This window comes from Pygoscelis adeliae, unplaced genomic scaffold, assembly GCF_000699105.1.
Source record: "Pygoscelis adeliae isolate BGI_AS28 unplaced genomic scaffold, ASM69910v1 Scaffold79, whole genome shotgun sequence".
Lineage (NCBI taxonomy): Eukaryota > Metazoa > Chordata > Aves > Sphenisciformes > Spheniscidae > Pygoscelis > Pygoscelis adeliae.
The window spans coordinates 5,266,109-5,290,813 of NW_008825532.1; the positions used below are offsets into that span (position 1 = coordinate 5,266,109).

Consider the following 24,705-nt stretch of genomic DNA (forward strand, 5'->3'; position numbering starts at 1 on the left):
CTGGGGGGGAGAGGGGGGAAAGAGGGCGGCAAAGGGGAAGGGATAAAGGGAAGGGAAAAGGGGGGGAGGGAAAGGGGAAAAGTAAATCAGGAAAGAGGGGTAAGAGGAGAGGAAAGAAGGGAAAGGAAAGAAGGGAAAGGAAAGAAGGGAAAGGAAAGAAGGGAAAGGAAAGAAGGGAAAGGAAAGAAGGGAAAGGAAAGAAGGGAAAGGAAAGAAGGGAAAGGAAAGAAGGGAAAGGAAAGAAGGGAAAGGAAAGAAGGGAAAGGAAAGAAGGGAAAGGAAAGAAGGGAAAGGAAAGAAGGGAAAGGAAAGAAGGGAAAGGAAAGAAGGGAAAGGAAAGAAGGGAAAGGAAAGAAGGGAAAGGAAAAATGAGGGGGAAAGGATAGGAAAAGAGGAAAATCCAGACTATTGAAATGGTAATTACAGCGTTTGCACCACTGAGAAGGGAAATGCTGCAGAAAGGCCTGTAGATGAGGCACAGTTCAGTGGAGGCAGTGAATTCTCAGAGACAGCATGTCCTCGCCACAGCAAGCACGGCGCCTCTGCTGCGTGTGCCCATATGTTCAGGGAACACTCTCCTGCAGGGAGTACGAAAATCCCCGGACACTTCAGTACCACAGCAGGCTGCAGCGTGGAGAGGGAGCAAAGCACTCTACTGACATCCAGGGTGAAGCCCGGCTGTAGGTCCCAACCCCGTGCAGGGACACAGGGTATCGGAGACACCCCGTACACCTACGAGCCAGAGGTCTCTGGAACACTGGGTCACTCTGAATTCAGACATACCCATTCCCCAGTGCTTGCACTGGTCAGTGCTGGGCTGAAGCTTTTGCTTTCGACATTACCCATCTAGGAAACCAGGAGGGAAGCCAAAGCACAGCAGGCTTTGGGAGCAAATGGATGGGGAGCCAAGGGGTGATGATTTTTCCTCTGCCTTCCCAAGCCCTCAGTCCAAGTAGAAACGGATTGGTGAACGTTGCAAGCACCTCCAACTGCAGAAATAGCTTCAGTTCTGCCCACGACGGTAATGACGCGCTGCATGCTCTATGATTGTCCTGGACAGTCAGGTTTAATCCAGCTATTGATTTATCTTGCAGATACCGTTCTTAGTTCACAAAATTCAGCCCCTTGCCAGAAGTTTTGTGGTCGTATTAGCAATAAAATGCTGCTGCTGAATGAAGGTCTTGTGCTTCTTCAGCTGTAAATGATGCTCAGCTATTGAGCTGCTGTTATTATATGCACAGTGGTGTCAACAGCCAAAGCGAAGACTAACAGTTCCCATTTGTGCCCTCAAGAACAAGTTAGGCCAGGAGCTTTCTACCTGATTTTTTTTCTTTCCTCATTATCTTTTCCCTGTGTCTTCTAAACTAGACTCCACCTGGCCATCAGGACAGAACCTCTTGCCTTCCACTTTCTACCTCAAGCCGCTTGCAACCGGCTGTCACTGCCTTAGCAGTACTCACTCACTGGACCAGATCTTGGGTCATATGCACAGCCCGGAGGCTGAAGCCACAGCCTAAATGAAGCACAATCAGGTTATCTGCACTGTTCCTCAGTCCAAACCATCAAAGAATCCCCCAAGGACAGTTAAGCTCCAAAGAGGTGCCTGCGTCCTCTGCCCAGTCCTCTGTCTCAGCAGAGCTGGCTGATAGACGTTCTTATGACTTGGATCAAATTCCAGCACTGAAAAGCAGTCAGAAAATTTTAGACACAGTCTCATTCTTTCACCTAATTACAGCACTTGTCTAGTTAGAAGGTGTTGATTCCCCTGCTTGCCTTCTTTTTTAGGACTAACACATTTGAAGCAGCAAATCTTTGCAGGCTTCAGTCCTGGGCTGAAGCTAAGAAAGAGTTTGGTTATTTATACCCTGCAATGAGATGGACTCTTCCAGCTCACACCACCAGCCTGTAGAGCTGCTGCAACTTAACATAGCCACCTCAAAGCAGGAAGGTCACAGAGTGTCCTTCTCCCTCCCTTCCACTACATCCAAATGTTTCACTGTTCCTGTAAAATGGGAGAAGGTGCTGTTTGCCTTGCTGTGTCTTTCTTCCACTTCTTAAAATTGAGTTACCAGGACAACAAAGAAGAAGGGTAGGAGGGAAGTGCATATGTGTAGCTCTGCAGGAGTAACCTCTTTGCATGCCCTCCCACTGGAAGAGATTGGCAAGCAGTATCCGTTCAGTGGAAGGTGGGACTTGGGTTTCAACCAAATGCTGTTGGAAACCCTACCTTCCACACTGATCACCTTCCCTGCACGCTAGCAATGCTCAGTGATGTATTCAGCTCCAAATGGCAGCTATACAAACATCTATGACAGAAACAAAAACAAATTTAAGGCAGAGTATGAGGGTAGCCACTGCTTTGGCAAAGTACAATGAAGCCATGGGATGCTAGGATGGGATGCTCATGTCACGTATGAAGTTTCTCATGCTTGAGGTTTCCCAGGATGAGGGCTTTTGTACAAGTCAGTATCCAGAGTAGAAGTTGTGAGCTCTGAATTTCCTCAGAACATCCTCTTTTGCTCACATCTGCAACAGGAACAGAATCTCTGACTTTAACATACACTTGTCGGTCTCAAGACAGGAGAAGTGGCTCAGACCCAGTCCCAGGCTACTTCTTCATATCTAAGGAACAGGAGTTCTCTGTGGCACTTGGAGAAGGGCAGAATTTGACAGAGCCACTAGGGTTTTCTTATCAAATCCAAAGTCTGGGTAAGCAGCAGGATGGCAGTCAGGGAATTCAAACCTATTAAAAGCAAGGAGCTTTCCTGATGTCACTCCTTTCTCAAGCTAGGTTACTGGAGCAGAACAGGTTTTCTATCCTATGCTCATCTTCCTTAGACATAACACCAGATCACTGCAACTTCCTTGCTGACAGACCTTGGAACCAGAAGGTTCCCTGCCTGTTCTGATGCTCCAAACATGCCTTCAGAGTAAATGTGCTGCAGAGAAACCCCTCTGAAGGGCACTGGTCCTTCCCAAGGCAAACTAAGCATCAGACACGAGGGAGGACCACCTATAGGTATGCCTTCTCAGAGTCTCTTTGCCAAGAGGGTCCAAACAGGGCAGCATTTAGAAGGAACAGATGGCAGAGGGTTTTCATGTCTCCTCTGGCTTTGCCTTCAGAGCACTCAGAAAAGCTGGTGATACGGGAGGAGAAGAGCCAGAGGGAAGCATAAGCACTCTGACTTGTGCCATATCTTGCCCACCATCTCAGCTGTCCTACCTCGAGCGTTCCTCTGCCTGAGGCTACAGAGAGGAGCCAGGAAGAAGCAAAATTCCTGTCTTCACTTGGCGTTCTAATGTGACTTAGTATTTTGGAAAAAAATAAGAAGAAATCATTTTCATTTTGCTGCAAAATTTAAACTCGAGCTCGAGAGATTTGAGCTTTTATTCAGCTTTTAAGGTCTCCTTTCACAGAAACCAAGACAGGGGCAACCACATGAGAACTAAGGGAGTTACTGAAGGGTCAGAATATTTCAAAGATTAAGGGGGTTATAAATCAGAAGAAAAAAGAAGTCAGAAACCTTTTCTTAAATTAAAACCAAGGAAGAAAAGGCACAGGGAGGATCAGAGCAACACCCAGAGCTGGACACACAATGTTTGCTAGTTCCTAGTATCTGAAAACTGTGGAGTGTGACTGCAATATCACAGAACTGGCTTTCAAAACTGTGTGTTAAAGCACAACAGTTGAAGTCTGTTCCCTTGTCCTATCTTTTAGCTGTTTAAGACTCCTATTTTTTAATATTTTCTACCACAACCATTATGATTAGTTTTCAAATAGAAAAATAAACTCTCTAAAAAACTGAGGAAATCACATGGTCAGTACTAGGAGACTGGCAACAACTGATTTCTGATGCGATAGGCCTTCGGTGATTCTATATATATCTGCTCTTAAAACTGGGCTGCTGCAGCAGGCTCTGAGAAGTGCATTACTGGGAAACAACAGGCTAGTGAAACAGTTCTGGAATGAGCAAATTTTCATGCTGGTTAGCTAAAAAACTCTGAAGAGAAGAAAGGCTCTTTGCTTGTTTAGACCTTCAAAGGAAAAGCGCAGGAACAGATCTACCACGGGTTGGACTTTTCTCACTGTGGTGCATGAATATTCTGTGTAATGCCCAAGGATGCTGTCCCTGCTTCTGGCAGAATTTGTCTTCGGAATGTATTTTTTTCCACAATGTTGAGCATATTTCAAATGAGACAGTGACGACTCTGGTTTCTTTTTTACTGTAGGAATTTAAATGTAATACAGAAGTCTTTACATTTTAAATCCATATGCACTTGGTAAAAAATTTGATAGCAAAATTAGCTGAACTCTTAAGTGATTCATTTAGACTCTGATCTTGCAAATATGAGCTATGCTTAAGCGTAAGAATCAGCATACAGATAGGATCAGGAATAGCCACTGAAAAGGTGTCTTTTGTCTTCATTAGGATTATTTTTATGTGTAAGGATCAATTTAATAGTATGTCTTTGGCAGAATCCCACGCAAGTTGCAAGGGGATGAAAAATACTGCAGTATTAAAAATATTTCACCTTCATATTAAAGCAAGGCTGAAACCTGCAGTCCCTTCTCTCTAATAATGAAAAAAAAAGTAAACAGGTCCACACTGCTTACCCCTGTTTAGACAGACCTCCTGTCGTTGCTGCACGTATTTCTACCTGACCATTTAGGTTTGTCTCAAAAGACGAGAAGGAATCTGTTAAGCTCACAGTCAATACACTCCGTTTCCAAATTCTCCAGACAGAATACTAAATTACCCATGCTCTAATTTATGTTATTAATACAAAAGATGAGCAATGACCACCGATTTCATCCCTCTGGTACCTGACTTCCTTTCAGAAGGCTGATAAAACAAGCATGTTACGACAGTAAAAGCAAGGATCCAATTTAACTTACCTCCACTTTAAGGAGTGCACAGCCTTTCAAGAACTCTTGAATATTACTGATGCAATCAGCTTCATTTTTAGGCTCCAGGCAATACTAAAGAAAGAAAATCCACTGAGATCATTGCATTACCTTCCGTATAGCCTCTATTCAGAAGGCCTGCACGAATATTGACATGTGCGTTTCATACTGAATTAGGGAAGCTTCTTAAGGGGGCGGATGGGGGTGGCAGGCAAGCTGTCGACGCAGGAAGAGCGAGCCACTGGAGGAAGTGATGCATACATCGAAATGGTCGGCATCTTGTTTTGAATGTCAACATATGACAGTGCCCTAAGTGACAGTGGGAAATTGATGACCTTTCAGAACACACTGCCCCCAACCATCACATACAAGCAAAAGATAAGGAGCTCGCAAAACCGATTTTTGCATAATAAATAAAGGCTCCTGTTTTACAGGGCGGAGAACCTGTTTGGGTTTGGTTTTTTTTTAATTAAACAGCTTCTCTTCTGTGTTGCCATTTCCTCTCTCTCATTGGACTCCTTCCCTTTTTTTCTCCTGCAGTTACTTACCACACTTTTGGACTGTCTGAATATATGCCTCGTAAAACTGTAATAGGAGGTACTTACATGGCTTAAATAGCTTCAGTACCAATGGATTTGCTGGCCTTGGGACAGTTCAAAATGGCATGGATGCAAGGTTTGTTATTTATTCCTAACCTGATCTGCTTCTCTAGTGTATTTCCGGACTAACAAGTAAAAACTAACAAAGTAACAGTAAGAGTTCTGAAAGTGAATATATTTAGTTGTAATTAATGATATTTACGTAAATAGACAAACTGCATATCCTTCTATTCAAAACCAAGGTATTTTGATCTCTGGTAGGCCCGGTATTTCCTGCCACTGAATGAACACGCGTAACTCAGCCAACTGCAACCTTTCAGGGTTTTTTCTGGATGTAGAGACAAAAATCAAAGAACTAAAGCTACAATCGTACTTTGCCCTCAATTAGATACAACTAGTATCTGAAACTTATTAAAACGTTCATCTCTCTGATGCTCCTTGCTCATCTCACTTACCAAAGAAAACCTTACCTCGAAATGATCGGGGCAGTATTTTACCAAGCAGTGCTCCGTTTCAGGCTAGCAAAATACATCTGAAAGTGTTACCTTTTCTGCGGATCCCGGAAGAAGCCGATTAATGAGTTTACAAAGCACAGTTCCATCTTTCAGAGAAGTTTTCAGGAACTCCTCCGGATCATCTACTATTTTCTTAGGGGAATTTAAAACTCCTAATGAAATAAGCCACGTTACGATTTGTTCTTCTGGATTCATCGCGGACAGTTCTGCCGCCAGCGCAGTTCTCCTGTGCAGCAGCTTGCTGGAACCCACATCCGTGATTACATCTTCCTGCCTCTGCTGCTGCTCGCAGAGCCCAACTGCGAAACTTTTTTGCTCAGCACAGAAGCTCACCAAATCTGAAGAACCAGAAGTGCTGTTACTCTAAGGTAAGAAACTTTTTAATAAAATAGTTTCTAGCGCTCTGTTACTTTAAAGAGAGGCAGTGAAAGCAGACCTTCCACTGCACATTTTCAACATTATTGAAAATAGAAGTATTTTATGTGGATATTTTTTCCACCAAAAAGATCTTACCTAGTGACTTCCTCCTTGTGGCAGCTGGCATCCTATCATCTGGTAAACTTGGTCGTAACTTGTGGCTATTGCCCAAAGAAGTAAATTTGTCTTTAGTACTGTAAATAATGAGGTATTTGCAGCATTAAAATTGAACTTCACACTAAAGATGCTTGGGGATAAATGTCACACTAAATAATAAAAATTTTTCAACTTTATGTGGCAAACCTACTTCACTAGAATTGCCTTTTATAGTAGTTTTCTAAGATCTGATTTTTGAAAATAAATTCTGATCATGCACTTTATGCAGAAAAATATTATTTTTTCAACTATCTTACACAAGAAGTGAACATATAATCCAAAATGGTTTTTTGGAAGATGATAAGATCTCTCAAAACAAACATCTGGATAACTTTTCAAAGTTCATAAATTTAAAGTCATCCAAAGGTGAGAATGAAACTTCCCAACTATTTTACTTGTCCTATTAAAACACCCCTTTCCACCAGCTCCTCAGGATCCATTGTATGGAGTAGTATCAGTCTCTCACCCTGCCCTGGGACAGTACTAACCATCACTTATTGAGCATAGCAATTTAGAGAACTCCGGTCATCTTGCCGTTTTCTTCTCCTTTTTAACTGTCATTTCACCAGAACAGATGGAAAATGAAGCAATTCTCTGTTTATGATGCCAAGGAACTTGGAGCATCATGGATTGAAGCAATACAACAGGAAACACATTATCCTAGAGACCAGAGTTTCCCAGTGACAATATTCTGAGCCCATTCCTAACCCTGTTACTTGAAGCAACTGTTTTCAAGACATCAGTGCTCTCAGACTGCTTAGGCTAGTCATTTAAGGGGTAGGGAGAAACAGAACAGCGAAAGGGTGAATTATATACAATAAATATGCATGGTTTTGTGTCTCCACTTTCCAGATCCTACGACTGGTAGTGGGACCTACGTAAGGAGCATTTCTAACAGCCACCGTTAAGGAATCAGAATTGCCCTTTTAGGGTTACAGACTTTTGACCTTTAAGAGGACGTGGGGATGAGTTCCAGGTCTCTGTTGTATGGAAATACTAGCAACAAGCTGCAGCCAGTGTGAACGATAAAGCTGGCTGAAGCTGAATCACAAACTCATCACCATCTGGTGAAGTACATTTACAACTATCCATATGTGTGCAAAACATTTCGAATTTATGACTAATTACAAGAACTTTAGGGTTTTTTTTTTCTTTTTCCAGTTCTCAGGAGCACTACTATTTTGTATCAGTGAGTACTTGCAGTCTCCACTTTTGTAGCTTGCCTTTTCTTTTTCCAAATCTGTAGTAGGCAAGACAACTGCTAATGCTTATTCATCTACCGGGGACAACCGTTTGTATATGGAGGACATCCACTTCAGTCATCTCATCAGAACATACCAGTTTCTGATGTAAAGAGCAAGAGAAATATTTCAACACAGGGAAAATTAGACACCTGCTTCATTAAACTCAGTGTTACAAACCTGAACACAGAAGAGGACTTCACCCACTCCCTCCTCTAAAGCAAACCTTTTTTTGTGTAGATAGGCAGGTTTAGTTTCACGACTATTTCACATGCAGCTGTTGCAGCCAAGCAGATGTTAATGGTTGCAACTACAATTAAATGAAAGTACTTCCCACATCTTGAACACTTACCAACTGCTTGAAAGACCCGGAGACGTATGCATGTTCAGAAAGCCCAAAAATTTAAGGCACTTCTGATTAGCCACCTCAAGGCCAACCTTACATCCTTCAGAAAGGACCCATCTGGCAGTGTTCCAGCTTGTTCACCCACCCCACCCCATTCTGTGGCAAATCCAGGGTATGAAGGTATAGCCACCAAGCAAGGAACAGCTTCTGATATCTTTGGAAAAGACTTCAACTTTGGCTATTTGCTGACAGGGACAAATCAAATTGTCAATCATCTCTTGCAGAGTCAACCTCCACCCCGAAGTTACAAATAAACTTTTATTTGCAGCCTGATTTAGACCAGTGATGACTATATAGCACAGTATTATTTAAAAAATAAAAAGGGAGGCGGGGGGTGGTCTATACCCAGTGATCAAAGGACTGATGGCGTAGACATCACTAACAGCATGGTAGCAGGAGCAAGTTAAGAATAGCATTCAGGTGTTCAGAAAACATTCTAGAGCGATTCTCCTCAGTCACTCACTTTTATCTAACTTGCTCTTTTTTTCAGCATAGAGGGAAAACACCCAATACAAAGAACAATGCTAGAGTATTTTTCTGCTGCAGAATCTACTGATGCCTTACATTTAAAGTAGGGACTTTCAGTGATGAAGTTTGAGTCAGCGCACGAGCTAATTTACATTGGTGGTACATTCTCGTTATTTAGCATTTTAGGCAGGTATCATTCATCATTCTTTTTTCTGTACGAGAGCTCATACGTTGGCATTAGATTTTAGTCAGGATGATCTGTTTTAGCCTACACAGCAGTACCCAGACTATAAGCTACTGCTGAAAAAGGAGTTTCTTAATACTACAGCATATTATTCTTTCTTGCAGAACATACACTTCTCTGAGACCACCTTGTAACAATATACCGCCATCAGTATGTAACACTAGTAATCTTTTTTACCATGCAAGTGTTGCTAAGTAACAGGTATTTTATTTTAATTAAAAAAAAACAAAACCCATAATGCTTTTGTTTAACAGTAAATTTATTAGCCCTGGGAAATACTGCAATTCTACCCATCTGCTACATACAGGCAGACTTACTCCTAGAATCTGCAGTGATATTCTTGTCCCAAAACCCAAAGGTAGTTTTAAATCCCTAGACAAGGTACGCATGCTTTTTCTTCTTTAGCTACTCATTATAAACTGAGTGTTAGTTGTTTAAATGAGATCAGTTTATATCTACCACAGAAAAAGTCAATATAAACTTTATTAGCCATGACTGTTTAAGTACTTCAGTCAATCTGAAGTTAGTTTTCTACATGAAATACCGGTGCCTGAGGATTCTCCTCTCATATGTTGGCACATCAACATATAGGCAAGATAAAAATGCATTAAAACCAAGGCAAAGTTTTGAAGAAAGCATCTTGTTGCAAGAGATGCAGTGCTGTCTGGAGTTTTGCAAGAAGCTAGTACACACAAGAACACTAATTATTCGGGGGATTTATCACTAATATCATCTCCATACATCAACGCTTCCTTCCTCCCATCTAGAAGGCCCGGACAATTATAAAACTGTTAATGTAAGAATATCGTAAAACTTTTCATGGTTTCTTGATGAAGAATTTGTAACAATTTAGTCCTCTGTATTTGAGAGGATTAAAACTCACTTTTATGTAACTTGCTCTTTTTTTCAGCACAAACGGAAAGCACCCTATGTAAAGGGCAACCCTGGAGTATTTTTCTGCTGCAGAATCTGCGGATGCATGTATACTGACTAAAAAAAAGGCTCACTCTTGGAAGATGCTGGCTACAGCAGGCAGCAACTGACTTCCAACTGAGAATTTTTTTTATATCCAAGAGATTAGTAGTGCTACTTTCAAAGGCAATTCCTGAATGATAACACAACCCTCTAAAACAAATACTGGGTAACACCACACTCAAAAGCCAAGCTTTATCAGTTGCATTTTGTTATCCTTCGATTTTCCAATGCATATCCACTGCTGCACTGCATTCTTCTAGTCACCGTAACTGAAAAAAGGAAAAGCAAGTTAGTACACTCTCAGAAACCAAGAGACAGACAAAAAAGCTAAATGATCGAGTTGATTTTTTTTATGTACACAATGTATACATTTGGATTATATTCAATCTGTCCCAACAGTACGAAAATACATCAATAGCTAAATACAATAATCAAAATTATCTGAGGACTACTTGTATTAATGCACACTTCTTGTACAACACTGTCTCCGGAGCAAGTACTAAGTGAAGCCTCTCTAATTCCTGCGCGTATCCCCCTCCAAACTCTTGCCTACCACAAAATCCCACTAGCTCTTGACCACCTCAGCATGATACTCAGAGTCCTGTAATAAACTGGCATACCCACTGGTACTAATCTGTAAGTAATGATGTGCTAGAAATTAAATAAAACTTGTGATCAAGAAAAGGTGAACAGCTTGCTGAATGAGTACAATTACGTTGTTATTTTTTTACAGAGTTAGTATTACCTTTCCTGCCATGTAGTCGGTTAAGTTCTATTTACTGCTCCCTAAACCAACATTCTCACCATGCCTGTTAGGAATCTGGAAATGTTTATAAGCTGCAGAGTAGGCTGAGAAAGTGTACTTTTATCTTTAATATATTTATTAATTACAACATGGCCCACTACCACCAGTAAGTGACAAAACATATCTAGTGAATTGAGAAAAAGCACACTTAATTTTTCCAGAAGAGAGAAGCTTTTTCACTTGCCAAGAGTAATTAACCTTCAGCTTTCCAACTAATAGAGAATTGAAGCTAACATGGCACATACATATAAAAAAGTTGAAAACTTTCTGACACAACCTATATGATGATTTGGCAAAACCTTTTAAGATCGCCTAAGATGCTGCATATTAAAGACAGTATTCCATCTCTTTATTAGAGGATTCATGATCTGGATCAGCCTTAAACTGTAAATTTAAAAATCAACTCCTGCTCATTTTTTGCAGGTTGGTAGGGGAGCAAGGGAGAAGAGCTCACTTTTAGACTATTTCCCTAGTCCACTTCGGTGCCATACTACTGACATCAGTCATTTTTGAATGAAAAGTGATTTTTGAGTGAAAAAAAGGTTAGGTTTTTTAATCTTTAAGACGACACCTACAGTTCAAATGGTGTCCTTTCCAGTAGGATTTGTGATTTAAATATTTCAACAGTCACGCTTAAGAGGACCACGAAGACAAGGAAAGTAACACTTTTTTGTTGGTTGAAATTTTATCAAGTAACAGAATAATAAAAAGCTGGTCAGGTAGCAGCTTTTACTTTATTTAACTACATGCTTCCTTTGACTCAAAACAGAAAACACCCATGATGCTTCTGTATTTGATCTGAAATACAATCCAGTACCCTGAAATAAAAATGTATTTTTAATTCATTATCAAGGTAACAGTAGCAATTTATCAGGAGCATTTACAAAGTATTACTGGCATATCCTGACAAAAGCATTGCACAGGTATTTATGCTGAGCCTCTAAAAAGAATAAACTGTAAGCCAACTGAGATGACAAACATCACACAGTATTCAACAGAACCTATCCTTCACACAACATGAACTTCCCTGAAATCAGTGACCATGTGTCAGATGAACAACACTGCACTGACTACAGCTTTTTCACCATTTCCAAGTTGGTTCTCAAAAGCAGTATTTGAAACTAATAGCAAAATATGTTCTTACGTTTACCGAGTACTTTGCAAACTAATTAAAAAAATACATAAAAAGTACACACACTTCTTATAAATACTTCCCTTGGAAAAGGGATTTGTGCTTATCCTTCACTCTATGCTAGTTTTAACAGACTTTGCACACATTAAAAGTTATTTCCTTTTAATAACAATTATTTCATAGAAAAGTTCTGAAAAGCTGTATTAGCGTGACAGCCAGTACCGCTTTTTTTCTTCTCCTAGTGAGCTATCAGAGAAACAGAAGAAACAGTCACTTTTCCACATACAAGTCTTGGAGACAGTTGCTCCTACATCTACTTGAGAAATAATTTTAATAGGGTAGGCTTCAAAATCATGAAACACAGCTGACCTACAAAGTTTTAAACCATTCTGGAGATGCCTGGAGGTTTGCAATTTAATCCAAGGACCTCTGCAGAGATCAATTCCTAATCAAAGATTATACTCAGTATAATCATTAAATTGCATGTTCCGCACATTTAACAAGACTGATTAAATGTCTGTACTGGCATTTATTATTTCAATTCAGATTTGTATGGTCTGGTCTCATGAAGATTCCTAGACTAAGTACTCTCTGCAGCATGATTTGAAGTGTATTTATGATCAGATTTTATGTTCAGCCATACCCAAATTGGACCAATTTCCGCACATGAGAAGTCTCTCACTGTCATTCCTAACTTGGTAGGCTTAAAAAGCCTACTTAAATCTCCTCCTCCAAAATTCAAACAGCAAATTGAAAGCATTATTTAGCCACCAAGAATGTCTATCCAAATCTGTAAACACAAAACCACCAGAGATCTTCCTTCCAGCTATTATACTAGTATAATATTTACCTTATGTATTGGTACAGGCACCACCCATCTCTGCCATCAACACAGATGAACCAGAATTACTTCAGTGGTGTCTTCTAGAAGTTATCATCCTGCAATCAAGAGAAGATACGACAAATTGAGAAAAGTACATTTTATGGCACAAGTCAACCTATAGTGCTTCCCCCCATTTCAAAAAAGTCACAAGCTTGGGTTTGCAGATTATTCTGTTGCAAGTTTTACTGCCTCTCTTTTAAGTGGTGGAGTATTCACTGGCTTGGAATGGACTGGAATGGCTTAGTGACAGGTTGCATGGCTTATGGATTCTCATTCCTTTTCAATGGTGCACTGCCATGTTAAATCCATAAATTGCACGACAAAATTTACTGAGGACTAAACAGTAGTACAAAGCTTTTGGGTTTGTGCTTTTTTTTTTTTAGTTGGAGGTCTTCATGTCTACTATATTCAAGAGCATCTTTTGAACTTCATGGCTTTACCTGAGTCATAACAACTTGCCACAGGTTCTGCCACATGTACTAGATATCCCTGTAACGCAGTGTCAAACTAAACAGAGTCAGGCATCCAACTAAACGTCAAGTTTGCAATGGCTTGCTTCAAACTCCCAATAGCCGAGCTGGTATTTGTCAATCTAATTCCTTATTTCACAAGGCTTTAATTTTGTTTAATATAGTATATGCAGCCTCTTTAAGCATCTTCACTGAAAGATACTGGGCACAAATTACCCCCTCCCAACCCTACTTGGCAATATTCTGTCTACAGTGAGCTGCATTATGTCTTTAGTTTCAAAATTGGTGCCATAAATGCTTTTATCCAAGAAGAAATGTTGAATTTTGAGAACTTCCAATGTACTGAAGTATTTCTTTTCCTTTTTTTTTTTAATCTAGACAGCACTTCCATTGCCATAATGTGCAGCTTGTCTCACTGTACTAGAAGAAGGTAACTTGGTTTAATTTTGACTTAGACTGAAAAACTAGTTTGCTTTGCTTACCATCTTTGCTGTTTCACAGGCATTTGATGCTTTAAATCAGCTGTGGAATGCTGAAAGATTCACTTGTTTTTATGAAGCCATAAGCCTTTGAGAAGTTGGAGAGAAAGACTTCTTTGCTTATCTTATTTTCTCCTTTGGAATCAAAGATGTTCCTTTAAAAGTGAAACACTACAGAGTTGCAAAAATTTGAAACAGTATGAGTAAGCATCGTTTTGCAGCTTCTTTGATGGAATTGGTCAATTTTTTTTTATTTTTACAGTATTCTGTAGCTGACTTACATGTACATGATTTATTTGGAGGGGAGATCTTTGCAAACTCCCCTTGAAACAGTAGGAAGGCAGAAAATAGTATTATCCACTTGCTTTTTCGGGTTAAGCGAATGATATCCTCTATTTTTCTTTACACAAGGATCTGAAGGCATTTTGTACTGGGAACACTGTGACTTCAAATTCTAGGCAAAACTGAACTTTGTGTGGAATATCCCCACCACCCTCCATATCACAAGCAATACTTTGTTTAAGAATGAGATGCTGAACATGTAGAACAATCCATCTCCATGTTAGATGGTTGGATGTTGTGTGGAAGATCTTAAGGACTGCTTGTTCCATTCATGAGGAAAATCAGATGGGAAGTGTGGCATTTCAGGGAAACTTTACTTTGAAAATTACAACACTAGTACACAGCTCAAGTTTTATACATTTAACATCTGCTTTTTGAAAGAAATGTTAACAATTTTGAAATGAAATTAAACATTGGTTTAACTTTTCCTCACAAAAGCATAAAAGTCATGGAGGGGAAAACTTAACAGGCAACAATAAAAAAAAAGGTAAAAACAACTTTTCCTTTTAGTAGTCCTCTGGTAGTAAAGATAGAACAACTTCCACTTTTCTTTTTTTTTTTTTTGAGAAGCAATCTGTCTTGGTCCAAAAGTTTAAAGAGTGTTTTTAGTATCTGCTTCTGCCTCCACCTCTATCAGATCTGCTTCCACCACGGCCACCACCTCTGGGTGCTCCGCGGCTCGAACTACTGTAAGAATCACGAGGAGGAGGATAGCCCCTTTCCATGGATGGGGGAAGACCCCTGTCTTGTCTTCCAACACGATCACGGCCACTTGAGTAGACATCACTTCTGCTGCTTGAGTAACTTTCTCGGCTTCCATATCCATCTCGTGTGCTGCCGTAATCATCATATCGACTGCTTCCACCATAAGATGGCGGGGGCCCTCGTGCAGGTGGAGCACTACGTGAGTTACCTGCAGGGTCAATGGTCAGGTAATATGGCAACACCATAAGTTATATATAACAATTTCAATCTGAATTTACAGAATTGCTGTTATTAAATGTTTACTGCTACTCTTTTGTATGTATTGAGATGTTCTTAATATAATCTGCCACGTTAATGGTATTTAAAGTGGGGATTGCATATCAGGCAGTGAGTGGATTTAAAGACTCTGAAGGAATGAAGACGGTGTTTATTCAGGCAGGCTCTTTACTGGGTATTCCAGAACAGCTTGTTATTTTAGAGAAGAAACTCAGCCATATTTTCCAGAGATAGTTGCAATTCTGAACTGTAGACTTTGCTTCTTTAGCTTATAGCTTATTTAACAAGATGATCAAATGATAACCAACAACTGCACTTTCACTGTAAGGGGAAAAAAAAAGTGTGCCACTTCCCCCTAAAACACAAGCAACCTAGTAAAAGTCATGTTTTATAAGACACCTGCACAAATTACATGATCCTCAAAATGGATTCTTACCATAACTCTCATATGAATCTCTGTAGGAGCCTCCACTTGGATGATCCGAGTAGTCTCTGTCACGTCCACCACCGTATCCATCACGATCACTATAGGAGGAAAGACTACTAAGACTTAGTACAAATCAGTGGGATCATAGCAAGAATAAAGTGACAGGAAGAAAAATCCAACAGTAGGTACCTATATCCCCTAGAGGGGTATTCGTCACGTGAACTGGAATGACCGTAATCACGATATGCGTAGTCTCGTGGAGGTGGCGCGTAGTCCCGTGTATCCCTGGAACTGGGATAATCTCTGCTTGAATAACTACAAAGAACAAGAATTGAGATGTTAGCTGTATGTCACACCTCAAAAATCAGGGATAAAATCCTTCTCTGAACAAAAAAAAAACACAACCACTAAACTAGTAAAAGAATTTACCCATCTTTAGTGCTATAGCCATCATCTCTTGGAGACATGTAGACATCTCTTCGTGATGGCATCGGTTCTCTGCGTGGAGGACCACCGTAACTGTCTCTTCCACGTGACACAGGAGCTTAAGAGAAACAGTCCAAATTTTTTAACTTAATTAGCATTTAGCCACAAAGAAAACTCCAAGGCAAGTAAGTATTAGCAGACTGTTTATAGCAATTTAAACACATCTCTGTAGCCTGCATATGTAATACTTTACATTTCTGCTTATACAGTTTTAAAGCAGCACTAGAAGGAACATATCAAATCACACCAAATTGTTCCAAACAGCTACAAAATGATACAGGTATGAAGACAACTGATAGATTAGAAAAACAGTACTATCCCACAGCAGATTTAAGTTAGAATCAATGATTTGCAACAGGTCCTGAAGAAAGACTAAGGTGCTACAGCTGACTAAGCAACAAAGTAATTCAGAAAGTCCTTACCTCTTCCTCCCATACTACTGCTACGCACTGGTCCTGAAGGTGCAGATCTTTTAGGTGGAGGGCCTCCACTTCGTGGAGGTGGACCTCTCTTCATGGGAAGTGGCCCACGCGAAGACCCTAGAAGGATAAGCCATGAACCAACTTGTTATTTCTGTGATATCCACCTGTATGCCCCTAAAGCCTGAACTACAGTAATATTACCACTATGTGATCAACACTAAACCTCTGAAATTAGACCTCAAAGCCTTCTCTTGTGTTTTTGGCCACTACTAGATGCTACTGGCAGAATTGAGAGCCCACCACATTAACTTTTCCACAGCCTGAATTCCTGTCAAGAACTGTCTTTTAGAACTTATTCAAAAGCCACAGGGTGTGACACAAGGGAGAAGGACAGCTGGTATCTGTAATCAGTCACAACTTAAATGCTCAACAAGTTACTATTCTCAAAAGACAAGAGCCACCTGGGAAGATGTACTAGAGAAGATCTACAGAGAGGGAACAGAGGCACTACAGAGTCTGTAGAACCTACTACACAGACTCTTCAAGACAAGAGAGTCTCAAGACAAACTTTGAGACTGTTTCGGGGGGGGTGGGGGGTGTCTGCATTATAGCTTTTACTGTTTTACCTCAGATGCTGCTTGCTTTTTCTTTTAAGCGACAGTTTTGATACTGAAAAGTCTCTGAATAAATAGCTGTATCTTAAATTAAAGAATATCCAGTATCAAGTAATGTACTATCCTTCCACTTCAGAAAGCTTCAACTCAACACACTACTATTTTGTAACAACAAACAAGGCTTAGCTTCCCTAACTCCCACTATGATCTGGAAGGATCAGTCCTAGAATTTACTAAGCTGAGACCTCTTGCTAGTAAGAATGAAGGGCAGTTCCCTTTCCCTGGTGGAAGAGAATCGCTTTTTCAACTTGAATACCAGAAAGCTTCCTTTCTCACGTGCAGGGCAGGAGTTTTGCTTTTCTTTCATAGCCAAAAGTCAAGTGGAGTGTTAGTTGTAGAAGGGAATCTTCATATTTGAAAGCCTTTTCTTAAGGTGTACTTGCCTAATCAAAAATTGACTATACTGCCGAGATCATATTTCATCATTTTAATAAAGAACAAGGAGTGCACTATTCGGCTGTTTGACTTTTTTTTCCAGTAGGATTATTGTCATCTTCCAATGGGATTGTCTTGTATGTTGTCCAAGTATATAATGAGAGAGGTAAATACATACCCAAGTGACTCCCTCTTGAAGGTGGTCCTCTCGCGCCACTTCCGCCTCTTCCACCTCTAAGGCCCCTGGGAGGACCTCTGCTTCGTGGAGGGGGTGGCGGCCCACGCCTACCACCACTTTCAAAGGATGGCTTGGTTGCTTGTTCCACTTTAATTGCTTTCCCATCTAATGACTAAAGAAGAAGCTGCTTTACTTACTGCTCAGTCATGTTTGTATTTCTTAAATTAAGCCCCTCTTGCTTCACTATTATAGGGCTTCCATTTTATAAAGTTAGAGCAACTCTAGAACTGATTTCAGTCTTCAGTATTAGTCCCCATGTACTCAGCGGCACGTTGGGCCTAATTTCTACAGTACTTCATTCTTGTGGTATTGATGAAAAAAAAATACAGAGCAGCATCAGAAAGGACTTTCAGTGAAAACACAAGCGTCCAATGATTACGGCAGCCCCATGTCATTTATTCTGTAAATGAAACACGATTTATGATCTCCAATTTACTTTCAATTGCCACGGACTTTTGTACCAAACTAGGACTGCACCAGTAGTTACAGGATTAAGCTGAAGATATCTTAGCTTCAGTTGGGATTTCTGGCAATGGGGAGGCCGTTTAGTACATTTTCTTGATGTCCTGATAAAACGGTGATCACTGAAGTATTTAGAAGTAATTTCAGCATCTACAAAGCAGACTGAGTATGATAATTCACCCCTCTTTTCTACTGTTTCAAGCTGGGTTTTCAAAAAAGGTGACTGTCACAATTTACTTTATTACTTGCTTTTCCAAAGTGGAGGTGCTTTGTGGTTTTTTTTGATTGTTTGTTTGTTTGGGGGGTTTGTTGTTTGGAGGGGAGGGTGTTTGTGGGGGAAAAGAGTGGAAGCTTTTTCTGGAATATAGACCTGCAATAACAGGAACTCTGCAGTCTATTATTGTACTTCAAACATGAGCAAGTGGTAACACATATTGAGTAACTCAACCTAATTAATCAAATTTCTGTATAATCCTTCAGAAACCACACATTTGGTTATTATAGCAGAGCCAAGATCACACACTCTACTGAAGTTAGGTTACTGCACATCTATCCTGGCAAACGGTTTATTTGCCTTTTTTAGCAGTTAAATATTAACTCTGCTATGACAATTAATGAATTCTGCATGCAGGAAGTGTTTATTGCACTTCGTTGCTGCAATAAATGAACAAGAACATGACTGCTCGTAATGGCTTACTCTGAACTGCTTACAGTCGTTTACCGATGTACTCAATCTTTTTGTTCTCCACAGAAATCTAGCCCTCTCTGAAAGCATCACTTTAGTAGCTCATGTATTCTGCCACCATATGTAGTTGTAGCTACTGTTTGAAAAACCAATGTGTATATCCACAGGTCCAACTTGATCCATTGTGAGGAAAAAAATACTAGCAAAATCATATTGGTCTTGGCTTTGACTTAATAGAAGTATTTTACTTATGGAAGGTTCCTCTAAAAGCCTTTTGGCATGACAAGCTGAAACATTCCAGGAGTGAGCATTAGTACCTCTAATCACTGGAACTTCTCAGTTTGTGTCGTATTATTTTGCCATCATCATTCATCTGTCTCAGTCATCCTTCTCAAAACAGGAACAGTAGGCTTGAAGCCTTAAGCTTTGCCATCATGACCACTGCTGTCCTCAATTTCACGGCAGATTCTTGACAGCTTATTTCGAGTTTGGAAACCAAACACCATCCCCTTCTGCTAGCATCAGTTCTGAAAACATGGATGCTAGGTCCAAGTTCTTTCCTTTTTTATGTAGGAGGTACAGTTTTCCTCATAATTTCTCCTGCTATTTCCTTCTGCCTGGCACTTATGCATCTTACCTAGGCAAAAGATAGGTTTCTTTTCAAACTGCTTTATGCAAGCAGTCTTAAAAAGCTATGCCTAAGTTCCAAAAAGACCTTTCATTAGGTCCAAGAAGATTTTTTTTTTTCCTCTCTAACCAGGAGAAGATATTTGTCACAGTTTGTTCTGTTTTAAAGCAGAAGGGACAACTTCATTTTATAGGTTCTTAGGTCAAAGAAGAAAGGTCTCATCTCACTGAACAGGTAAAACTCAGACAAGCCATCTCAGAATAAGGAATTTTTTTCAATGAGCCCAAAGCACCAGCTGTCAACACAAACACTCATTAGTTGGTGTTTATAACCTTGATTCAGAGTGTTACAGTATCATTTTTAGTATGATATGGCCACCATAAAGTGCAGTCACCTTGGTGCTAAAAAGCAGGAAAGTAATTTAAGATATGAGTCATTTAAGGATAATAATAGATTGGCAATCATAAAAACTCCTATAAGTGGAATGAACAATCTATACAGATTTGCAAGGTGAGCCAGGGAACCTTAACCAAACAGAATTAGAGAACTGTCCTGCAAACTGTTCCATGTTCGAACAGAAAAGATGAATGAAATTTGGAGTTTTGGGTGTGGGGCAGAAATCAAATACTCTGAAGAAACTGTTACAGAAACTTGCATGAAACTGCATCCTAACACCACATAGGGCTTTCCTCTCCAATGGATCGTTTTACTGTTGATGCTGCAGTGACTCCACCATTTCTGCATGTTCCTTGATGGCACATCAAGCGGGCTTCCTTTCACCAAATATATTCAAGAACTGAAGATCATTTCTTATTAGGCTGAGCTTCTACATATTGTATCACTTCTTCACCAACAGAACTGGAAATGCTTTCTATTGATTAGAGGAAGACAACCTTCTGCAGTGCTGAGTACAGTTTAGACTGTCGTTTGGATTGTAGTATTTGCTTCCAACCTCTTAACACAGTCCAGCTGGTTTGACAGGTCTACACTGGAATTAAATCACTGGCTTGTCCTGGATGTTTCCTTTAAGGTCACATTCTCTCTTTAATTATCCATTTTGTCCTCAGGACTTAAAATCATAAGATCATGAGAACAGCCTACTGCACAGAATGTCCGCTACAGACTTGGGAGTATTCACACTTGTGTCCAGATAAGCACGTGCATTTCATGACATCAGTATGTAGACTTGACTACCATGCAATTAAGGTTGTCCTTAAAGAAGGTTAATAATTTGCTGTGATGAAGTACTTCTAGCATTTCTTCTCTGCTGCTCAGACATGCTAACATTGATCCAATTCTGCAGAGAGTCATTTAAATGAAAAATCTCCACCCCCGCTCCAAAACCGTTGTCTCCTGACCTCCTTCTGCAGGACTGAAATTAATCTTCAACAAGCAAGCTTAGACTAGTCTATGCTTGTCCCATTTTACAATGAAATACCATTAACCTCCTTCATTCCCCCCACCCAGAAAGGGGCAAAACATTGGACAAAGTTTTTCACAAACATTTGCAAAGCAAAAAAATCAAATCCAAATTTACTCTTGCAGAATCTATCCAAGTCAGCCTCATCTACTGACTGCAACTTTGAACTCTTTTGGGATGACAAAATGAGCAACACGCTGGTGACGCAGAACTCTTCCCCTTGGCCAGACTAAATCCTTAAAGACTGCTTGAACTACTGCCTGCACAGTGCTTCTGCTGCTGCTTCTGAAGTGCCTAGAATTCTCATGAGCATTCCAATCCATCATTTCCAAATGGACAGAAAAACTCCAAGTTCTGATTTATTACAATGATTTCTTCCCACAGCATGCCTCAAACATCGCTCCTCAGATCTAGAATGCAGAGTCCTTTTGAGGTACAAGCAGCACTTATGGTCCAGAAGGCTTTCTGAAGATGAGGACAAGAGACTACCTTATGAACATCTTCCACATCTTTCATATCCATAGTCGAACCAAGCTAGACCAGTACAGAACCGGTACTATACGCAGCAGCACCTAAAGGTTTATGTTAAGAAGGTCATTCTAAGCCAAATCCAGAGTGAGGATGTTCTTTTCATACACTATTTGCTGCTCAAATTTCAAAGCAGATGAAGGCACTTTCAGATTTGTGGTGTTGAAGACAGAAACCATGAGAACGATGATCCACAAGGCAGTACTTTTGAGCACTTCTTGACAATGATGCAGATGGTGCATTCCAGAACGTGTAGACATCACCTCAGCCACAAACATTCAATCTCATTTAGCTACTTTACTAAGCTTTACTTTCCTGCATGTTTCCAACGTGACCAAACACATGCCACAACATTCAGGATTTAGACCAGTTGGTGATTATTTTCAGAGGGATTTTAATTTGAAAGCTGCACTCCACAAACTTAGGATTAGTGACTGAACTCCTTTCAGTCTGACAATTAGTTGTTGGTGCTTGAATTTACCTTATGTGAGGATTCACTGTAATGACTACTTCAGAGGAAATCAGTGTTTAAGAACTGCAGTAAACAAGTCTTCAGAACTGTAGCAAACTACACGGTGAAGAAATAAATTCAATAAAAGGAGCACCTTTAAGGATGTTTAGGCTGGTACAGAAAGGACATTATCTGACTTGCCACTCTGGGCCTTGACAAAAACTACTAACTTGTTTAAAAAGGAAGCAAGTCTCCAAAGAAAGTAACACTAGTTGTCATGAGGTTGTCCTGAAGCACCCAGAAACTAAGTACACACACAGCAGGAAGCCTGCTGTAAAACGAAACAAGGAAGTTTTACTATGTGTGTTCACTGTGAACACTACAGCAAGCTCATTTTCTTATTCCCGAAGTGCAAATATTCATTATGCTTTACTTACTGACCGCAATGACTGACATTTTTCTTTTACTTCAATGTCTTATGCTAACAAGACAAACAGCTATTAAAATCCCAAGTGTTAAGTAATCAGAATCAGTAGAGGCTTCTTCATCTTACATGAATGGCATCTCAGAGACACTGCTTAGAAAAAGGCCAATGCAGCATGACCTTAACACCACCGTTCAGATTATGCATGAAAGACCAGAGTCTGAAATTCAAGTTAGCTGAGAAGACGGCTTTCACTGCCCAAAGAGACAGTGCCTCTATGAAGATAAGCAGCTGTTGCCCATTAAGTTGCAAACTTGCATCTAGCTTTTCAAACACATGCCAGAACACACACAGATCACAATAGCCTACAATCCTTTGACAAACTGTCCTGGTATTTCTCTCAGAACTTTTGCTCCAAATTCCTAGGCTTTTCTTTTTAAAGACATTACAGATGCATTAAATTTTTATTTCCTCTTAAAGTCATATCATTGCATTGTAGGGTGTTCGCAAGCAAATTCAACTGCTGGCTAACTGCAAAGCTATTTCACATTAACTGGCAAGACACTCCTCATACATGCCAAGTAGATTGATGATGCAACTCACAAATGTAGGAGGTTATCTACAGATTACCAGATAGCGCATCAACACTCCAGCACAGTAGGGAAGTCACATTAAACCCATGTTAAGGGAACCATTAATAGTTTTCAGGTAAGTCACTTCCCTAAAGTGTAATTTACACAGTACTACATTCAAATATGATAAAACAAGAACATTACAGGAGACATGCAAGAATGAAGAGCCAACTACTAAAAAGCCCTCCATCACCAATTAAAACAAAAAAATAAAAGAGGAGAGTATAACTGACAGCCAGAATTCACTTTCTACTGTCAAATCCATAATCAGGAGAAAGTGATTCCAGCTTCAGGGAGACAAGAGACATTTTGCCAAATTTAAGTTATGACTTGTCTCCAGGATCTTCTAACCCATTGTCTTTCCAACTTCTATTACTCATTAATTTACCCCGAAGATCAATACCGCTGGTCAAAGCAACAGCAACATACAATTGGTCTTAATTCCTACCTTTCCATTCATATCTCTGGCAGCATCTTTTGCATCTGCTGGACTCTCAAATGTGACAAATGCAAATCCTCTGGACTTGTTGGTTTCACGATCTTTCATCAAAAGGACTGCAGAAATAAAGCCACGTTACACTTTCCTGTAATTAGGCAGCAACACTTAACCTTTATTTAACCTTTTAAGCTCAGAACTTCTTAGAGGACACGAAAGCACCATCATTTCAGATGATCAACGCCAAAAAAGTCATCACAGCTATGTTGTTGCTTTTTATTTTTTACTATCTTAAAATTGAAAGGTTTTTCTTTTTACCTTCCACAATGCGTCCATATTTGCCGAATACAGCCTCAAGGGCTTTTTCATTAGTCTCTGTGTTTAGGCCCCCAATGAACAGTTTCCCAGGACGATCTGCTTCAACCATTTTGATTCTGCAAATGACCTATTAAAAGCATAAGGTTGTTATTAACGAAACATCAGACTGCAACAGAGACTTTCATACCACCTCATAGAAGTTACTTCTTTCCTCAAAAGTACAAGCAAATTTTCTTTAGCAAGATGTCAATTAAGAGATATGAGGTATAAAGAACATAAAAAAATAAATTTTTTAGACTGAAACCACCAGAAGTAGTACTGCCTTCAGTTACTTCTTCACATTATGTAGTTTATTTCAAATAGATTAAGTTAATTCTAAAAAGTGGAACAAAGCACTGATGAGAACTCTCGTAAGATCAAGTAGTATTGGTGAGTGTGAAAAGTTTTTTCAGAAAAGTTACTGTCTTTTTGCCCTCAATGGTAATCCTAGCGCTCCCTCCCTCCAAATCCTGCCATAGGCATGCCAAGAAGTTTACTTAGTATGTTAAAGTAATACCGAAATATTAACTTTAAAGTCAGCTTGGGCCAATATTCCAAATTAAGCTCATTCTTTAAATTATTTAAAGTACATCGAGACTACGCCAAAGTCCTGGCCTACACAACGTGTCAGTCTGAACGAACACCAGACCACCACTGCAGTTCTACACAGCAAGGCCATGGCTAAGGCCAGTCGGGGGCGGAGGACTCAAAAAAAAAAACAACCAAAAAACCACACCGAAAAAAAACCCCAACCAAAACAAAAAGCCGAAGACAAAGCAAAACCTCAGAGCGCCTGGCAAAACGCCTGGCGCCTGTGGCAAAACGTTACCCGCATGCCTCCAGCCCAATGGCGGGAAAGCTCGCAGCAGCGTGCAAGGAGGGCCTGCGCAGCTCCCTCCGCACACAGGGGAGCGGGGACAAAGCAGCCCCGCGGGAAGCGGGAGGCCGGCGGGGGCCGGGCCGCCCAGGAGGCCGCCGCCCGCCTCTCTACCCCACGAAGGCGCACACCGGGACGGGGAACGGGGGGGGGGCGGGACGAGC

The 24,705-nt window shown here is 40.3% G+C and overlaps 2 protein-coding genes across 4 annotated transcripts in view; both read right to left on the minus strand.

Annotated features, from left to right (window-relative positions):
• Window positions 1–6,215, minus strand: part of ARHGEF6 (Rac/Cdc42 guanine nucleotide exchange factor (GEF) 6) — a 41,931-nt gene extending 35,716 nt beyond the window's left edge. Inside the window, exons 1-2 of the mRNA XM_009331717.1 lie at window positions 6,051–6,215; window positions 4,898–4,981 (exon numbers count right to left, since the gene is read on the minus strand). Of these exons, the coding sequence (XP_009329992.1) occupies window positions 4,898–4,981; window positions 6,051–6,215 (249 nt within the window). The remainder of the gene's footprint in view (window positions 1–4,897; window positions 4,982–6,050) is intronic.
• A 2,986-nt stretch (window positions 6,216–9,201) lies between these two features.
• RBMX (RNA binding motif protein, X-linked) lies at window positions 9,202–24,504 on the minus strand. Of its 3 annotated transcripts, XR_663928.1 has the most exons (10): window positions 24,494–24,504; window positions 23,626–23,752; window positions 23,320–23,426; window positions 17,582–17,753; window positions 16,355–16,471; window positions 15,876–15,990; window positions 15,636–15,761; window positions 15,456–15,544; window positions 12,715–12,803; window positions 9,202–10,196 (listed from the first exon to the last, which is right to left on the minus strand). XR_663928.1 is itself a non-coding variant. In XM_009331720.1 (9 exons), exons 1-9 carry the CDS (start codon window positions 24,497–24,499, stop codon window positions 14,644–14,646), a joined length of 1,167 nt encoding a protein of 388 aa, XP_009329995.1. In that variant the 5' UTR covers window positions 24,500–24,504; the 3' UTR covers window positions 14,332–14,643. The 3 variants fall into 3 exon arrangements, 2 of the variants coding, with proteins under 2 accessions (XP_009329995.1, XP_009329994.1); XM_009331720.1 differs by lacking the exons at window positions 9,202–10,196; window positions 12,715–12,803 and adding an exon at window positions 14,332–14,951; XM_009331719.1 differs by lacking the exons at window positions 9,202–10,196; window positions 12,715–12,803 and adding an exon at window positions 14,332–14,951 and having other exon boundaries at window positions 15,456–15,559.
• Between the last annotated feature and the right edge of the window lie 201 nt (window positions 24,505–24,705).

Bases quoted from the DNA above. Each gene is read 5' to 3' on its own strand.
- RBMX (XM_009331719.1), bottom strand. The intron at 23,427-23,625 runs GTAAAAAGAAAA...TTATTTCTGCAG, and splicing joins ATATGGACGCATTGTGGAAG to TCCTTTTGATGAAAGATCGT. The intron at 14,952-15,455 runs GTAAGAATCCAT...TTGACCCTGCAG, and splicing joins AGATTCATATGAGAGTTATG to GTAACTCACGTAGTGCTCCA.